General features: G+C 29.1%; 4 protein-coding genes across 12 annotated transcripts; 2 read left to right on the plus strand and 2 right to left on the minus strand.

Moving 5' to 3' along the window:
• Positions 1 to 1,309: 1,309 nt before the first annotated feature.
• Positions 1,310 to 4,866, minus strand: LOC149033771 (uncharacterized). Its single transcript, XM_089175236.1, has 4 exons — positions 4,789 to 4,866; positions 4,542 to 4,721; positions 4,245 to 4,460; positions 1,310 to 3,577 (listed from the first exon to the last, which is right to left on the minus strand). The coding sequence occupies exons 1-4, from the start codon at positions 4,864 to 4,866 to the stop codon at positions 1,310 to 1,312; spliced, it is 2,742 nt and encodes a 913-aa protein (XP_089031362.1).
• Positions 4,867 to 5,136: 270 nt separating this feature from the next.
• crn (pre-mRNA splicing factor crn) lies at positions 5,137 to 8,773 on the minus strand. The gene is made up of 14 exons (XM_015321123.2): positions 8,503 to 8,773; positions 8,293 to 8,382; positions 8,041 to 8,201; positions 7,750 to 7,946; positions 7,366 to 7,667; positions 7,168 to 7,282; positions 6,901 to 7,076; positions 6,724 to 6,824; positions 6,524 to 6,635; positions 6,301 to 6,447; positions 6,145 to 6,221; positions 5,925 to 6,042; positions 5,588 to 5,845; positions 5,137 to 5,482 (listed from the first exon to the last, which is right to left on the minus strand). Exons 1-14 carry the CDS (start codon positions 8,536 to 8,538, stop codon positions 5,324 to 5,326), a joined length of 2,049 nt encoding a protein of 682 aa, XP_015176609.1. The 5' UTR covers positions 8,539 to 8,773; the 3' UTR covers positions 5,137 to 5,323.
• A 963-nt stretch (positions 8,774 to 9,736) lies between these two features.
• LOC107066462 (uncharacterized) lies at positions 9,737 to 12,777 on the plus strand. 7 transcript variants are annotated; one of them, XM_015321105.2, is made up of 6 exons: positions 9,737 to 10,343; positions 10,696 to 10,803; positions 10,922 to 11,539; positions 11,602 to 11,732; positions 11,848 to 12,052; positions 12,440 to 12,777. In XM_015321105.2, the coding sequence occupies exons 2-6, from the start codon at positions 10,714 to 10,716 to the stop codon at positions 12,761 to 12,763; spliced, it is 1,368 nt and encodes a 455-aa protein (XP_015176591.1). In that variant the 5' UTR covers positions 9,737 to 10,343; positions 10,696 to 10,713; the 3' UTR covers positions 12,764 to 12,777. The 7 variants fall into 7 exon arrangements, with proteins under 7 accessions (XP_015176591.1, XP_015176592.1, XP_015176590.1 ...); XM_015321106.2 differs by having other exon boundaries at positions 9,737 to 9,998; XM_015321104.2 differs by having other exon boundaries at positions 10,341 to 10,479.
• Positions 12,778 to 13,907: 1,130 nt separating this feature from the next.
• Positions 13,908 to 17,162, plus strand: TTLL12 (Tubulin tyrosine ligase-like 12). 3 transcript variants are annotated; one of them, XM_015321087.2, is made up of 2 exons: positions 13,908 to 14,045; positions 14,304 to 17,162. In XM_015321087.2, exon 2 carries the CDS (start codon positions 14,305 to 14,307, stop codon positions 16,201 to 16,203), a length of 1,899 nt encoding a protein of 632 aa, XP_015176573.1. In that variant the 5' UTR covers positions 13,908 to 14,045; position 14,304; the 3' UTR covers positions 16,204 to 17,162. The 3 variants fall into 3 exon arrangements, with proteins under 3 accessions (XP_015176573.1, XP_015176571.1, XP_015176570.1); XM_015321085.2 differs by having other exon boundaries at positions 13,930 to 14,050; XM_015321084.2 differs by having other exon boundaries at positions 13,988 to 14,141.
• The last annotated feature ends 2,170 nt before the right edge of the window (positions 17,163 to 19,332 follow it).

Consider the following 19,332-nt stretch of genomic DNA (forward strand, 5'->3'; position numbering starts at 1 on the left):
AATCGATAGGTATCTTTTTTGTTTTGTTTTTTTAAGAGTCCCACCCACCCTTCTTTGATGCCTCTAACCCCCACCTCCCTCCTGTATTCCAAAAGAAATTCATCGATCTTCTGTTTGCACAAAGAGAGATTAGGATAAAATCTAAAGTAGGAAAGAAGGAAGGAAGAAAAATAGGGGAATAATGGACGTTAGGCTCAGGGAAAGAAAAAAAAAATAATAACAAAAGAATATGACTATCACATACGAATACAAATAATTAAAATAAATAATAGTATGTTTTTCAAAACGTAATAAGGACACGACGTGTGTTTTCTTCAATTCGTGTTGTTTGATTGAAGTTAGTTTATCTGTTTCATTTGCCATCGGTTTTCATACTCATTTCTTCTTGATAAATTGATAATAATATTAATTGTCCGACCCTAAACGATTATATCTGATCATTTAATAACGTGTTGACTTGTTAAAACCTTATCAAAAAATGTTATTCTTCTTCGGATGATAATGACTTCGATGATCTTTTTATGAACCTATCGGAATGTAGTTCATCCTCGTATTCGGTACCATCGGGAAAGTAGTCATCGTTAAGTGATCTGTCAGCATTGGAATTATTCTGCTCGTCCTCTTCTTTCTTTGTTGACAATGACCATTGATTTTGATGACTCACAATCGTTAAAGGATTAAGAACTCCTCTTTCCTGAATGACAGGCCAAAAGCTGTTCTTACCGATCGATAATATTATCTCTTCGATTTGTTTATAATTTATAATACGTTCTTTCCTATATTAGTTCGTATTTTTTTTTGTTTTTTTTTTTTAAGAATTTATATTGCAATTGTTATTTATAATGGTTCGTATGCACGTTAACAACCCGCCCAACATTGCATCGAGAAAGAGGCAGAAGGGAGGTGGAGCCACAGCAAAGATTTAATTATTTTAATATTTAATTTTTATTAAATAATATAATGTTTGTGTTAGGATAAAAAATAAAAATAAAAAAGGACCAAGATTTATCTTCTAAGTGTAACTTTTTTAAAATTGATTTTTAATTTATGAATTGTTCAACATTTTTTCTATATTTAATTATTTTTTTTTTAAGTTAGGATTTTGAAAAAGAAAAGAAAAATATACTTACGATTTCAACGTTTTTCGGTTTTTCATATTTAACATTCGTACTTCTTGGGTTTGATCCTAGCTGAAATCATATTTAAGACAAACAAATAGTTTACATGTATGCATATTTATTTCATTACATTTAAATAAGTTTTTCACAAAACATATTAATTAAATTAATATATTATTAAACGTCAGAAATTAATAATCTTCCGTGTTATAATTTATACCAAAAGTATCGAGAGTATACAATTTTGGTAATTCCATATTCGTCCTTATTTTAACATTTGATTTTTTTGTATCATCTATTTCATTCGTTGATACATTTCTATTAGGAAAATTAAATTTAACATATTTCATTTTAAACAATTTCTCGTATAAAAGTTCATCTTTGAAATAATACATCGAAGAAACTTTACAAATTTTTCCACCTTTTTTGGTATCATCTGGACAACCAGGTGCTCTTATAACTGGAGGACATTGTTTCTTTGTTTTTTTGTCTGTACAATCAGGTGATTTATCAGTTTTCTCTGTTTTACATGAGTTACGTTTAGGACGAGAATCTGACGTGGAACAAGGACTTTTTTTTAAACATGGATCTGGTTTGCTACAGGGATCCTTTTTACTTGAATCTGGTTTGGCACATGGATCTGGTTTGCCACAGGGATCCTTTTTACTTGAATCTGGTTTGGCACAAGGATCTGGTTTACTAGAACGATCTTTTTTACATGGGTCTGGTTTACTAGAAGGATCTTTTTTACATGGGTCTGGTTTACTGGAAGGATCTTTTTTACATGGGTCTGGTTTACTAGAAGGATCTTTTTTACATGGGTCTGGTTTACTGGAAGGATCTTTTTTACATGGGTCTGGTTTACTGGAAGGATCTTTTTTACATGGGTCTGGTTTACTAGAAGGATCTTTTTTACATGGGTCTGGTTTACTGGAAGGATCTTTTTTACATGGGTCTGGTTTACTAGAACGATCTCTTTTACATGGGTCTGGTTTACTGGAAGGATCTTTTTTACATGGGTCTGGTTTACTGGAAGGATCTTTTTTACATGGATCTGGTTTACTGGAAGGATCTTTTTTACATGGATCTGGTTTGGCAGAAGGATCCTTTTTACATGGATCTGGTTTACCACATGGGTCTCGATTTTTAGAAAATGAAATTCCTTGTCTCTCTTTGAGACACCTACATGGATCATTCGAATTTTGATGATCATTGACCAAATACAAATTCTTTGTTAACCAATTATTATGTAAATCCTCTTTGTTTACATCTAAAAATAAATTCTCAGACGTATCAGCTGACAATGAATTCATCTTGAAGAAATCATCCAAATGATATAAACCAATGCTCGAATTTGAAGAAGATTTTTCAATTATTTTCTTTCTTCTCGCGTTATCTAAAAGATGTCTAACGTTAGATGATACTTTTTCAACTGGTCGCCATTTTTCGTAGAAATTGTTTTCCTTTTCATCATCGATGGTTTGAGAACATGACAACGATTCTTTATTTTCGTCATGAGAATGATTTAAGTCATCAGTAACCATTGATTCTTCAATAGGAATATTTTCAGTTTCATCTTGCATTTCAATATTTGTCTTAATCTCAGAAATATCATCGATAAATTCTCTAGAATGACATTGCAAATCCTTCATAGGTAAAGTTGCGTAATCTAAAGGTACTATTTGTAATACTGATTGACTTTTTAGATTAATCGTATCGTCATCTTTTATGCTAACTTGTTCACAATTCGTAATACATTTTAGGTCATCCTTAACGATACCACTAAATTTTGGTTTTATTTTACTACTGATTGTTACAAAACGTTTCAAATTTTCATAATGATCGTTTTGTGTATTCCTATCTTCAAATATTTTCGAAATAAACCAAGATGATCTAGCCTTGTCATTAATTTTACTAAAATCGTGCAATAACCTAGGCTTATTATTTCTAAACGCTGCTGGAACAGTCCAATCTTTCGATTTATCATTTTTAACATTCATTATACGTAATTGTTTTTTAAATTCGTTATCATTGTTCTTCTTTACACGTTTATTCATACTACGAATCTTCACTTTTTGTTCATTCGTCAAATGCAATGTTGGATTAGGCCCAATTTCTGATTTTTTGTGTATCGTTACTTTGACAAATGGTGCTGTCACTATGGCTAACTTTTGTACTTTTTTCTTACGACTTCGTTTGGACATCATTTTTTTCCTAAATTTTCTACTTTTCTCTCTATCTTTCTTCGATGAAGAAACAGAAAATGTTGTTGTCGCATTTGCGAACTGTCCAATTGGATTTATAGAAGGTTGTAGTAAACAATCGGTGATGATCTTCCTGTGAATGTCATTTTTCTGGCAGATTTGTCGGGTCCCGTTGTAGTGGCCCATCATCATCATCATTTCATGTAGGATTCGTGTCATCATCGATCTTAACTTCCCGGTGCACGTGTCGCCCGCCTGGGGACAGACGTATAGACCATGTCAAGAATCATTTTCAGCTGGTGTTTTTTTTTATTTTTTTTTTATTGTTATTTTTTATCTCCACTTTCACATTTTCTTGCACACATTTGATTAATTTCAGTCTTCTAGAATATTCGCTCAGTTTTTATTATTATTATTATTATTATAAATAATTGATTTAAAATTGTTATTCTCGTGATGGGAATTCGTTTATCAGACCCTTGGATCTTTCTTTATTTATCCTTTTTGATATTTATTGTGTATTGATGTTTTGATTTCTCCCTTATCGATTGCATTCGATTCTTTTGAAATTTCAACTTCCATTCTTGTGATTCATCATTTGCGAACGTGAATTTTGTTTTTTTAAATAGAATTTTGTTTAAAACGAATTTAGAATTACCAATGTATACTCATTTCTTTTTTTATTTATTTGTAAACAACTTATTTGCCAAATCGATTAATTCCACACAAAGAATGATAAAGAAATATTGTCATATGATTGTTAAAAGAGATTTATTTAATTAATAAAATTTAATAAAAATTCTAATAGTAGAATTAATTGTTTGGACTTGATAACGAGTACTATTTACATCCGTCAACTTTGTATTTTATAATTACAATAGAAAAATATAGAATAAAATGAAAATGCAATATTTCTTCTTACCTCTGTTGCAAAACGTTGATTAATCGAACCAACTTCTTCGCCGATCGGTAAACGGTGTAACATTTCTACGAGTTTCTCATTATTAATTTCATTTACATTGTTTCGATGATCTGTTAAATAAGATAGCCTGTTTTTTTCCTTCATCGTAGTAGAATCTTGCTTAGATGTTGACTCATACGATCGTGATTTTCCCATAAGTGTTAACATTCGTGAATTCTATTTCAAAATAGAATTATATAGTCATATATTTATATTACTTTTTATTTAAATAATATAAACGAAAAAAAATATTCTTACTTCGTGACAAAATGGTTTAATTTTGTTAAAATGATGAGATCTATTTTGAGTGAATAAAAATCTTTTATTAATACTAGCCACGTCGTAAATGGGAATTGTATTTAATGTTGAATATTGATATCTCGATATTCGTGGTGTTTTTAAATTATGAACTCCTTCGATCGTCCCAATTAATGTTATCTGCAATTAATTTTGAATATAATTTATCGTATTTCATGAGAATTACATTTTTTAATTGAGAAAATACCTTCAAATTATCTTCACCAGCGTAATATTTACGCTGACCGAGAGATTTGACAACGGATTTAGCGGCTCGGGAAAACATTGTTAAAATTTTATATGAATTACTAGAAATTTTTGGAACGCCTTCATATAGCGTTCGTCTGATCCAAACTAAATTAAAAATAGTTAGTTAAACGTTTGTTACTAAGCGACCATCGTAATTTTGTCAATGCAATTGTTTAAAAATAATTCAAGAATTATCGAGTATGCTGTGGGTACATTTGTAATGAGATAGCAAAATGATTGTACTATTTGTATTGTTCACTTTTTAAAACATATCAATTTGCTTAAGGATGATAATACGATAATACGATTATATATTATTAAAAATTGATTTTATTTAAAAAATATAAACTATATTTACATATAAAATATTTCAGTCACAGTATTTAAACTTTTAAAATAATGTTAAGTATAAAATTGTACACGACAAATGGTATATATATATATTACATTTTACGGAATAAGGATTAACAATGTAAGAATATATAGAAATATTTTTAATTGTCTAATTCTGATTGTTTATTTTCATTTTGAACATTTTCGGTAGAATTTTTTTGTTTCATCCATGCTTTAGCAGATGCCAGGAATTTAAGATTAGGTCTTTGGGATTCATCTTCAGGAAATACAAAATCGAATACTTCTTCCCATCCATCATTCTAAAACGATACAAAAAAAAAGATTAATATATATTGTTTTATAATGAAATGCTTTTTGTTAAAAAAAAAAAAAATAAAAAAACTTTGTAATATTAAATTACGTACTCCATCTTCTCCAACAATTCTTCTTCTTCGTTTAATTCTTCTCGGCATCTTGGCAATAATTTTACTTTGACTTTCTTCATCACCTTTCTCATTTTCAAAATCTCTCCATGCTTCCAAAAGTAATACTCTACTTTCTTTATCGCCATTTGAACGTAACGCATCATTTCCACGTTCAAAAATTCTTCGAGCTAAAGTAACATTATCGATATCTTCTGATGGAGAATTGGCTAATTCAAATTTGGCATATGCTATCAAAACCTGTAATATAATATTTATAAATTAATAACAAAAATGTTGCTCACAATTTATATATATACAAGAAAATATATTAACTCACTTTGACATGAAGTGTTCGTTCTAATAATCTTTCAAATAATTGTCTAGCATTTTCTATTTCATCTTGAGATATTTCAAAATCTATGTACGATTTCCATAAGAGTTCAGGCATATCCAACCTAAATAAATCAAAATGATAAAGAGTTTAACTATTTCTCTTTTTTTTAATGATAATAATAGTTTAATTACATTTAATTATTATTTATACAAATATAACTTACCTTGGTTGAGACACAGCTAATTCATAAATAGCCCTGGCACGATCAACATCTCCTAATAAAGTTTCTAATTCTGCAAACTGAATATACATTATATAATAAACAAATATAAGTACAATGAAAAATAAGATATATTAAATTATAAAAAAAGTAATTTACTTTCATCCATGTTGTGCAATTTTCAGGTCCAAATTCAAGAAACTTTTCATAAAGAATCCTACATCTATCAAATTCTCTAAGTTGTATTTCTAAATCAATGTAACCACGATACAATTTATCTCTGGGACAAATACCTAATGCCATACCCTAAATGAAACATTTAAAAATATAATTCAATATTTATAAATAAGAGCCCATAATAATAGTAATAATAATAACATACCAATGTTTTCCTTGCTACAGTCAAATTTTTTTGTCGTATTTCAAAAAATGCATAAAGTAGCCACATCTTAGAAAAAGTAAAATGTTTATGTGGTATTAGTTCTAAACAGGTTCTAAAAAATAATCAAATATTATAAAGTTATAATTTTTACATATATGTATATAGTAATAATAATAATTTTATATCAAATTAGTTGTTACCTGTAAACCTGACGACATCTATCAATATCTTCTGTGTCAAGTTCTTCATACAAAGCATAATTTATCCATAGATAGATATATCGTCTCCAATATTGTTTTTCCTATATAACAAAATTTATATTGTAAAAAATAATTGTAATATGATTTCAAAACTTTAAAAATTTAGGTATGCTTTACCTTTGTAGGAGGAACATTTGCTATAGCTCGTTCATAAGTTTCTCTAACAATATCAGGATTTCCTTCAGATTCAACTAATCTCAGATAATCGAACCATGCATCATAGTTTGAAGGATTTTCTTTTACTTCTTGTTCATATTGATATTTTCTTTTGCTAACTATTACATCTTCGATGCCTATTTAAACATTGCGTACAACTCATATTATTATATACATAATTATTGATATTAAAATAATTATTTTAGATTAAGCGAAAATGTTAATTACCTGAACGATCTCCATACTTCTTTTCATGTATAGTATATGCTTTATATATTTCTTCTGTTTTATCTTTAGAAATATTATCTAAAGCATACTTGTAGATTACTCTTGCCCTATCATGCTGTCAAAGAATTATTATAAATTATAATTACTATAATAGATATTGAATTATATATATTAGATATTGTTATTCTAAAATATTACTTCTCTCTGTCCTTCTTCGAATTTTGCAAATGCTATGAATAGTTTGACATCTAAACTTTCATCTCCAAAAAAGTTAACTGCACGTTCATAAACTTTACGGGCACCGTTTATAAAACCATTGGATTCTTCAAAACGTGCATATTTGATCCAATGTTTCACATCTGGATGGACCATTACAAAACGTTCAAAAATTTCTCTAGCTCTCTGTATTTCTTTATATCTTAATTCAAATTTAATATATGTTTGCCATGCTTGTTCATCGGGTTCCCATTCCATCCATCTCTCAAAAACTTGACGTGCTCCTAAAATAAAATTTATATTTAATTTAGATTACATAATTAAATATATCATTTTTTTTTTTTTGAATTTAATATCAAATCTTACCGGGAATATTTTCTAACATTTCTTCCATATATGTATACTTGTACCAAAATTGATTGGCTCTAGGTAAAATTGTAATAGCACGATCCCATAAATTTCTAGCATGATTTATTTGTCGATTTCTCATTTCCATTTCGGTATACTTTAGCCATAGTGTAATATTTCTATGATCAACATCTAATGCTCGTTCATATATAGATCTACAAAAGATATTGAACATATTTAGACTTAAGATTCTTTTAATAGACAACTAATACTTTAAAATTTAGTATTTTCTAGTTGAAGTTGAAGTACCTCGCTCTTTGTATTTGTTTTTGACTTTCTTCCCATTGAGCATATTTTATCCAATTAGTTATAACCATACGATTCTTACGTATGTTATCTTCATACATTTTTCTTTTCCGATGTTGATAGTCAGCCAATTCATGGGGATCTGAGATTTTTTGTTTAGGTGGCTAAAAAGTAATATTTATAAATGAATCAGATATGTTTAAAGTATAGTTGAACATCATTTCATCACATAAAAGTTTTGATTATTGTCCTTACCGGAGGTAAAATTTCCAGATCCCTTTCTTTAGCTTCTCGTAATAGCTGTTCAGCTGTAATTTGTATTTCAGCTGGTGCTTTGTTTTTAACCTACAAAAAAAAAAAGATTTAAATTATAAACATAAGTTAAAGACTTATAATAAGTAATTTCTGTTATGATGTATAATTATGAAATAAAATCTATAAAATTATGAATAATAATCATTTTACCTTAGCCACTTTGGGCATTTTTTGTGATTTTTCCATAATGATGGTTGATTCAATCCGACTTTTTATGTAATAAATACAATTTAAGTAATTTTGATTTTGGTAACACAAGATACTTTAAATTAAACAATCCAAGTATTCAAAACACAATTTTCTTTCTTAGTTTATACATAACACTTCAAGCATATATATAGGTATTTATTATTTTTATATTTTTCAATATTTCTTTAGAAGATACCTAAAAAATTGACACTATAATCACGGAGCATAGATAACAAGAGAGCGCACGACATAGGAAAATAACTAGCAAATACGAATGGTAAGAAAAGGAAAGATTATTTCGGAAATACGCCGCTAGGTTTCGTTATGTTCGCTAAAGTCAGGTTTATAACGTCATATTTTTCATTGACAATTGTTGACAATACTACATCAATAGCAATTGTATTAATGTTTTACCAGCTACTCTTTTTCCAGATTTTGAAAATCTCGTCCGAGAAATTATCGGATTTCAAATTTTTTCCGGGGCATACTATAATTTTCCGGCGTGTACTAGGGATCTTATAGGAGGGATGCGCCATGTACATTGCTGGGGGACCAGAACTTGATTTTGCGCGCGAATGATTCAAACATTGAAATTATTATGAAATAATGAATTGCATCAAATACAGAAAAAAATGAACTATATTTAATGATAATTAAAAATTTATATTAAAATAGAATAGGTTACACGAAAAAATTATTATAAATTCAAGCGGTCCCCCAAAATTTTCAGCCAATAGCACATGAGCTGAATATGAATGGCGCATCCCTCCTATAGGATCCCTAGCCTGTGCTGTCAGATCGTGGGTAAATCTTACCCTCTCCCTGTGCCACTGGGATTGCACACAATGAAAGTTATCCATGTCCGTGTGTTCGGGATGTCGAAAGAAGTCGAGTGTAACCGAAGTTGGCGGGCACGCCGGAGCGGCACACTATGAAAGCGACTCGTGTCCATGTGTTCGGACACTCGTGTTTCGATAACTTTCATTGTGTGTAATCCCAGTGGCACAGGGAGAGGGTAAGATTTACCCACGATCTGACAGCACAGTCCCTAGCGTGTACGATAATATTACGCCCCTGTGTCGATCAGACGAACTAAAGTCTCTGGGATCACTGGCAGTGATCCCATTCGTACGATAATTATCGTACACGTCACATAATTTGAAGCATTGTACGATCGTAAATTCAACTTGTACGATAATTTTTACGATAATTCTATATGTAAATATAATTTTCGATATATCTTGATTTTTGTTTTTGTTCGATTGTGGAGCGCAGTGCTCGCTCAGCGCCTCCTATTGCCCTGTACGGTACACGGTTTTATTTATATAGTTGGGAAAGTTTATAGTATAATGTCAGTGATCCCATTCGTACGATAATTATCGTACACGTCACATAATTTGAAGCATTGTACGATCGTAAATTCAACTTGTACGATAATTTTTACGATAATTCTATATGTAAATATAATTTTCGATATATCTTGATTTTTGTTTTTGTTCGATTGTGGAGCGCAGTGCTCGCTCAGCGCCTCCTATTGCCCTGTACGGTACACGGTTTTATTTATATAGTTGGGAAAGTTTATAGTATAATGTCAGTGATCCCATTCGTACAATAATTATCGTACGCGTCACATAATTTGAAGCATTGTACGATCCAAAATTTAACTTGTACGATCCAAAATTCAGCTTGTATGTAATTAACGATAACTCGAAATTTCGATAAGTCTTGATTTTGATTTTGTTTCGCGATTTGGTTGTCGGTTGTAGCGCACCCTACCGTACACGGTTATCAAGTTTGAAAAAGTTGGTACTTTTACTCTTTTTGCAGATTTGAAAATCAAAAAGTTATACAATTTCTAAATCTAAAAACTAATTAAGAATTAAGAATATCAGGAGTGTCAAATCGAAAATTCCTAAAATTCCAAATTTTTGCCTGTGGGTACGATAATTTTTCTGTGTGTACGATAATTTTACGGCCCTGTGTCGATCAGACAAGCTAAAGTCCCTGGGATCACTGATCACTGGGGATCACTGCTCCCATAAGAGATGTTACTCCTTACTTTATTATTACACGTAAATACGAACTGGTTAACCTAGTTCGTGAATGTAAAAATAAATTAAATTAAATATACTAATATTAATTTATTTTTTTTAGAATTATTTTTATTAAAAAATGGGGAAATGTTGTGCCGTTTCTGGTTGCCTTAGTGGCCGAAAGGCAAGTGAAAATTTAGGAAAAGTGGCTTTATTCAAAGCACCAAAAGTGAGTAACTTCAAAATAATATTAAAAATGTTATGTTAACAAATAATTGATTATTACATTTGTGTAGTTTTTAAATAATATTTTAAAAATGTTATATTTTTATTTTTTTTTCTAAAAGGATGTTAAAATGCTCAGTAAATGGAGCTCTGCTCTGGGTAAAGAATTAAAAAATACCAGTTTCGTTTGTGAATTACATTTTAATCCAAAAGATGTGATTAAAAGTAATCAAGAGATTCTAAAAGATGGTAGTATATATATTTATGAATACGACAAAGTTCATTTGAAGAAGAATGCTATACCAAAATCTAATGCTACTAACAATGCTAATAACGATGAAAATAATTCCAGCTTATTATCAAATGATGTTCGTCCAAATTCCTCTGATATAATTAACGATAATGTAATTGGTGACTGTAATTTAAATTCTATTGAGCCTATTAATATAATAATCGTAAATGAAATGATAAAAGAAGTAATTGAACCTGATAATAAAAATTCTGAAAACGCAAATCTTCCTGATAATACAAATAATGTGATTAATAGTGATAATTTGCTGATCAAAAATAATCCTGAAGAGTTTTCTTTATATTCCATAGAAACAATTTTAGAAACTCAACCACTACGTAAAAATTGGAGTTGGACAGTCATTAAAGATTCATATATTTTATTATCGTATATAAATTTGATATTGGAATTAGTTTGTCACGTGAAAATTTATAAAAATCTAAAAGTTACGGTAAGAAGCTTAACTGAAAATAATGATTTGAATGATCTCGAGAAATTGTTCTTACGTTACAGATCGAAAATGCCAAAACGAATATCCTTATTGATAAGAATGTAAATATTTCATCAATTGATTGTGTTTGGCAGTTATTAAGCTCTTTAGAAAACAGCTTTTTCTGCAGTGGAACTGGATACGATGAGAAAAAGTATCTATGAATCTAGATACATTAATTTATATAATAATAAATGCTATCATTAGTAATTAAAATCTCTAGTACCATATTATAATAGTTATTGAAACTCTGTATTTTATTTGTATAGATGTTCGCTACTTTGTACTGGTGTATTATTGGCAGATGAAAGGTATAAAAAACAAATGAAGGAGTACAGGTGCATTAATTGCCGAAAATTGAGGCATTTGATACAAAGGCGTAAGAATAAGACAATCGATTATAAAGCACGATGGATTAATGTCAAAAATCACTTAATTTTAGAGCTCCGAAAGTTAAATCGAGTTCTTCAGCAGGTAAAATTTTGTTTTTATTTAATTCATTCTTTAATTGTAAATAAACACCTGCGATAAGGCTCTATTAACCACTTTCGATCAAGTTGTCCACTTCATTTTTTTTTTTTGTAGAATGTACTTGGATAAAAAAGTTAATTTGACCTAAGAGCCAAAATTTTGAACCCAAGAATACCAAGCAAGAATAGACCAAATTTTGTCTATTGAGTCAATTTAACTTTTTATCAGTATACAAGGACTGTGACATCAATTTTAAAGAGTTTAAAGTAACCGGAAATTGAATTTTTCTGTACTTTGTAATTTCCGAGTCACTGTAATGTATGTGTATAGTTATGTATAAACTATAACTTTAGTTGATAATAACATCTGATGAAGATTTCTTTTTTTTAGAATAAAAGTTTAAAGGAAGAATTATTAAAATTACAAAAGCAATGTGCTGAAATTAAAGGAGAAATATTGTCTGAGAAAATTGCCGATTTACCTGCTTTGCAACAACAAACAGTTCGAAATTGTTTAATTGCTGCAAAAGCTAAGGGTGCTAAACAACGCCGTTATTCTGTAGAATGGGTGAATGAATGTCTTTTAATGAACGCTAAAAGTAGTTCACTGTATGAATACATTAGAAAAAAAAATATTCTACCTTTACCATGTAAAGACACTTTAATGAGATACGTACAAAATATCAATAATAAAAAAAAAATAATAATAAAATAAAATAAAAAAATTAATTATTTAATTTATTTATTTTCGTAATTTCTCGATTACGAAAGCAATATTCTGGATACTCTTAAAACTATAATAATTTGGTTTATAAATATTAAACATATTATATTTGTACTATTAATAAATAATATATACAATAATTTATTTATTATTTTTTTTTGTCATCAAGTATATTTATCGTGATCTACTCAAATAAATAGGCATTTGACAATTGTTTAAAAATATTTTTACTAGTAAATTTTCACAGAGACAATTTTTAATAGTTTTACATGGAAAGATTAAAAATGAACTATAAACTCAATTTCTTAAAATTTGTCTTTGCATAAATCTATTTTTTTTTTTTTAACAAAATGGTTTGATGCCTACTGATTTTTGTATTATGATTTATTAATATCAGATGTTTTTAACTTTGCAGATTATCTCTTAAACTTCTCGATATTTCTGAGTTGAAAACGTTTGAGGTTTCTAAAAATTTCCTTAAACTTTTATTTAATTCCACGTTTCTCAAAATAGTTTTTTTTCACAGCTGTCAAATAGCAACAAGATTCCCCGCGTAAGTATTTAAACGAGTACATCTTGAATGATAGCGCGCTCTACCGGTAAAATATCTGTCCCCTAAATTGATGCCGTTCTTTCAACATTACGTTCGGACTCCGGCGAGCGGCGCATGCGCATTACTCTGCTAGTAGAGGTTAAGGTAGCTGGTATCGTATACATACGTGTACGATAAGCATGATAAGTCTAATGCGCATGCGCAGGTACCGCATCAGTTAGAGAGAGATAACATCAACTTTTCGTTTTTTGCTGCCATATTCATGTAGAGACATTTCCACTTACACCACCGCCTATGGTTTGTCTCTTCTATTTGTGATATCTCTATGAAAAATTTCCCTAAATTGGGTATCATTAAGATTAGTTTTTAAGACTACATTATAATTAGAAAATTATGCCTTAAGTGATAAAAGTAAATTGATTATTAAATCTTACAAATTTGTATGCGTATATTTTTAAACATCCCTGTGAACAAGACAGAATTAATGCAACACCCAGTATATAGTGATAAATTGGACAAATTATCTAGTTTGCTTTAGGGATAATACCTTTCGTTATGTTTTTTATCTAATAACGGGTGTTTCAATCTTACTACGTGAGTTGTATATCTTTCTTAATTTTATTCTTAATCTAATTTCATAAGAGAGAAAAGAAAAAAAAATATGAAGTCTTCATATATTTAGTAGATTACTAGATACTGCATTAAGTCTAAGTTAGAGAGGTTAGGTAAATAAAAAAGACGTCGATTTAAACTTTTTCTTTTCAGATTATTATTTAATAATAATTTCGATAATATCAGCATATATGAAAGATATAAGTAATGAATAATTTTCAAATTAGTATGACTTGTCTTTACAAATTTTCTTCTCATTCATTTCTCAAATTTCATAAATTAGATCATTTAATCTTGTTAAAAGTCTATTATCAAAAGTATTATTTATTTAATTTTAACATTGTGTTTTTTTGTCTCTTTTTATAGAATGGATGGAATTGGGTTGTATCGTATATTTTTACAAACACATCAACCCCAGCTCAAGTCTTCCGGAGTACCAAAAATATTTTGGGAAGCGTTATTTAATAAATTAAAGAATCAAGATTTCGATGCCGGTCTTGTATTTCAATTGGCGAAGATTGATTATGAAGATGACGAAAGAGAGCCTAAGGATCCCATTTGGAAATTATTTGTGTCTGCAGAAAATGGTATTTCTATGATAGATCCTAATAATATATATTTGGTGGATCATGCGTGGACATATGATACACTTAATGCAAGAGCTAATTTAACCAATGTACCAGGCCTATTAGATAGAATGTGTTCTCTTATGGGATATGATATTGATAACGATGAGAATGAAAAGATTGAATTTGTACTTAAAGAAATGTGGAGATATAATCAGTCATTCTCTCTAAACAGCGGTACCATAGAAGATAGAATGCCCATTTGGTATATAATGGATGAAGTTGGATCTGCTATTAATCATAGCGATAATCCTAACTTTAGAACCGTACCATTTCTTTATTTACCAGAAGGTGTAACATATACACTATTATTTCCTATAAAGGATGTTAAGTTTGAGGAAGAAGTTACCAGAGATTTTATAGATGGTCAAACTAGTGATTTAAAGAAAAGACAAGCGTTATTATTACCATGGATAGATAATTCGTTTATCAATAAAAGTTTCGTACAAGAGAGTCCTAGTGAAGATTATTTTTTGGCTGGTCATATAGCAGAAGATTTACCAGACAAAATCAATGCGGAAGAAAATATAATACGAGGACCAAATGAAAAACTTAAAGTTTATTCACAATATAGTTATGTAAATAATTATTTAACAGATCCTGCATTTGAAATTGTTGACAGTGAAGAAGACGCTGATATTTTATGGTATAATTCTCATTTCAAGGAATATAGAGAATTAAGTATTCGTAGGCCTCGTGTTTTTGTCAATCAATTTCCTTTTGAAAATATTTTGACAATAAAGGATCTTTTGTGCATCGTGTGTAGACGTAAAGCATCGGATAAATCTTACGATGTTGATACATTAGAAACTTATCCGTTATGGTTACCAACGACATATAACTTAAATACAGAATTGGTACAATTTGTCGCATATTTTGAACAACGAGAATCGAAAAACTTGGATAATTTGTGGATATGCAAACCATGGAATTTGGCAAGAGGTTTGGATACACATATTACGGACAATCTTTTTCACATTTTACGATTACCAAGTACTGGTCCCAAAATTGCACAAAGATATATATCAAAACCAGTGTTGTATGATAGACCAGAAATAGGTTTTGTTAAATTTGATATAAGATACGTCGTCATGTTAAGATCTGTTTCACCATTGAAAGCATACGCCTATTCCAATTTCTTCTTGAGATTTGCCAACAAAGAATTTGCATTGAACAACTTCGACGTTTACGAACAACACTTTACCGTAATGAATTATTCCGAAAATACAGATCTATGTCATTTAAAGTGTGCCGATTTTATCATTGAATGGGAAAAACAATATCCCGATTATCCTTGGACATCATACGTCGAGCCAACAATATTAAACATGTTTAAAAATATATTTGAAGCTGCCGTAGCTGAAAAACCGCCCCAAGGAATAGCACATTTTCCACAAAGTAGGGCAGTTTATGCAATAGATTTGATGTTGGAATGGAATAAGACTAGTGAGATGCAACCAATTTTATTGGAAATTAATTTCTCACCGGATTGCAAAAGAGCATGCGAATATTATCCAGATTTTTATAACGATATATTCAATTGTCTTTTCTTAGATAAATATAATCCTGAAGTATTCCATGATTTATTTCCAACATCATCATCATCATCGACGTCGTCAGCATCATCATTGAACAATTAAATATTGTTATTCTCTCATTGAACTATAAAAGTATAATACCCCTAAGCGTATGCCCATTTTCATAAGTATCGAAAAGCTATTAGCCAAAAGTATCAAGAATATGCTATCGCAACCAAACAAAGAGCATTTACTTATTTAGAATACGAAGGAAGAGGTGGCTTAACGCATTTGGTATGCGTTAATGAGGACAAGTAGCTCTGGTTAATTTGTATATACGAGAGCGCGTTAAAGGGTACATCTGCAGTGTGAATTATTCGTAGCTTGCATAAATTGACACTGTTGTAGGAAGTCGTCTGGTGCCAGCCACTTAATGGAATAATAAACGAGGAAACAATTAGAACAGTTTCATGACATAGCTCATGGTCAACCTGTGTAACCTTGTATTCTGGAAACACACTGGTACTCTACTTATTTGATGTATCTCTGGTTGGTTGGTACTGTGTCTCTACGCTGTGAGATTTGACTATCAAACTAAATTGTTTAATTAATCCTAATGAAACGTAATACACAGTTATTAAAGTTATGTTTTATTTAACAAAAATAAATAAATGATTAAGATTTCATATAATATATATATATATATATAGATATATAAACTTACGGAAAAAAGTTGAATCGTTTTATAGCATGTCTGAACGATCTAATGCGAGCTTTTGCGACGAAAAAAAAAAAAAAAGAAAAAAGAAAAAAAAGACTTTTATTACAGCTTTCGAAAAGTACGTACGTTCAAGTCGACGTTTATATTCATAGCAAATTTTTATTGGACGTTGATACATCGTTTCATTTTGTATTTATTACATAGTTAAAATTAATAGGCATACCCTTGTCCTGTGAATACATCGTTATAAAACTCAGTGATTATTTTTTATATTATTTTTGTTTGTTTGTTTGTTTGTTTATTTGTTTGTCCGTTTTCAACTCAACACAACCATCGTGGACGTTTGGTATATCTCTCTCTCTCTCTCTTTCTCTTCGACTACAATCATTCCCGGGTAATAACGGAATTGCACAGTGTATTTTGTTAATTATCTTCGTATCCGTTATATTACCTTGTTTGACAATGACGCCCAACGGTGCGTCCGTATCCGTAAAAATCCCACCATTGTTCTCATATTTTATTCTAGTAAATGGGAGTTATTTTTAAACAAAAATTTCTTTTTCTTTTTTTTTTTTTAATTTAATATTTCTTTTTTTGTTTTTGTTTTCAGATTGTCGAGATTTAATGTTATATTCTCTCACACGTAATACTTGAACGAATGAATTTCAACGATGACGCCATTTTGTAATAGTTTTTATTCTATTTTATTTCTTATTCTTTTAAAAACACAATGTACAAGAGAAAAACAAATTATATAATATTATATTTAAATTATTTGTTTATATTTAAATTGTTGTTATTTAATAATATTGTTCTCAATACGTATAAATAGGAAGAATAAAACATAATTTGGCTTTTGTACAATACATCAAAGAAAAAATAATATTTGTTAAAGTGTTTATAACTTTTGTCCTTTTCATCAAATAATTTATGAACAATTCTTTAACAACGAATAAAAAAAAGCAATTAATAATAATTAATAATAATTATAATTTAAATAACAATCGACGATTGGACATATATTGTAAACAAATTACAATTCATTTGTTCTTCTTTTCTATGATTTTATCTCTTACAATATAAATAATTCGATTTATGATATTATTAATTATAGAATATAATTTTTTATCATGAATTTCGATATACTCATATTTATTTATTATTTAAAAATAATAATAATAATAATAAATATTTAATCAAACATCTCAATGATTGCTCATACAATTGAACGAATTGTAGACTGTGGGGGATGGAGTTTCTAAGGAACTGTGTTTAGTTTGTGAATATAAAAGGGTGCCTTAGAATGATGATGCATGCGTGTGGCTCCGGTTAGTCGGCGGTATTTTCTCAACACGTGACATAACGTGCAAGCAACCAACCTGCAAACGAAAGAAAAGAAAAGAAAAGAAAAGCAAAGCAAAGCAAAGCAAAGAGAAGCAGCATCGTTTTCCACGAATGCAAACCACCACCACAACCACCACCATTACCACCACTACTACTTTAGTATAACACCATCACAATACTATTACAAACGTTATAAAAACGTTGTTGTCGGCATCCTCCGACAAGTCGTCTGGCGCGTGTGCATCGTTGCACCTGCAACGCACCTACCCAACTTCCTACTGCAATTTCATCTACGCGAATTACGTATTACGTTAACTCTCTGAGGGTGTTTTTTATTTTTTTCTTTTTCTTTTTTCACACATATATATATATATATATATATATATATATATATATATATATATATATATATATATATGAAAGTACAGTCGACTAAGTATGTATGTGTGTATAAGAAATTCACTAAATATGTGAAAAATGATTTCTAGTTGCTGAAACAAAAATCTTTCAAGTGCTATTACAATATAAATGAAATATGATATTTTAAATGATATATATATATATATATAGATATAGAATACACATTTCTACGCGTTGTTCGTATTTGAAATTAATCGATAAATAAACGTATGCTAGTGTGTGCGTATGTGTTCAATTTAATAAATTGCAATCACACGAATATTTCCTTTTCCATTATCTCGTTTCATTATTTAAATATTATTATTAATTATAATTTATGCTTCATATTTCTTCCATCAGAGAATTCATTTAAATTCAATTATTCGAATAAATTATATTTATCATTGGGTTTTATTATAATCATTTTTATATAACATATACACAAATATATATATATATTTATTTATTTATTTATTTATTATATACATTGTTATTTGACGATTGAGATTGAACGTAAATATGAAAATCGAAAATTATCAAACAAAAAATATCTTCTTGATGATAATACATAATTAAATATTAAATATTGATTTCGATAGAAAATAATTTCATTTAATGATATACATTAAAAAAAAAAAAAAGAAATACACTGAAAGAAAGCAACCCTAACGCAACCCTGACACAACCAGATAAATTTCTAGTAATTGTAAGATATAATTAGGATAAAATATAATAAGAAAAGAAAAGGAACCAAAAAAGGGGATGAATAATGTGTAAAAAAAAAAAAA

Source organism: Polistes dominula, unplaced genomic scaffold (assembly GCF_049000335.1).
Source record: "Polistes dominula isolate Pdom_NZ unplaced genomic scaffold, Pdom_raw_medaka contig_29, whole genome shotgun sequence".
NCBI classification, from domain to species: Eukaryota; Metazoa; Arthropoda; class Insecta; order Hymenoptera; family Vespidae; genus Polistes; species Polistes dominula.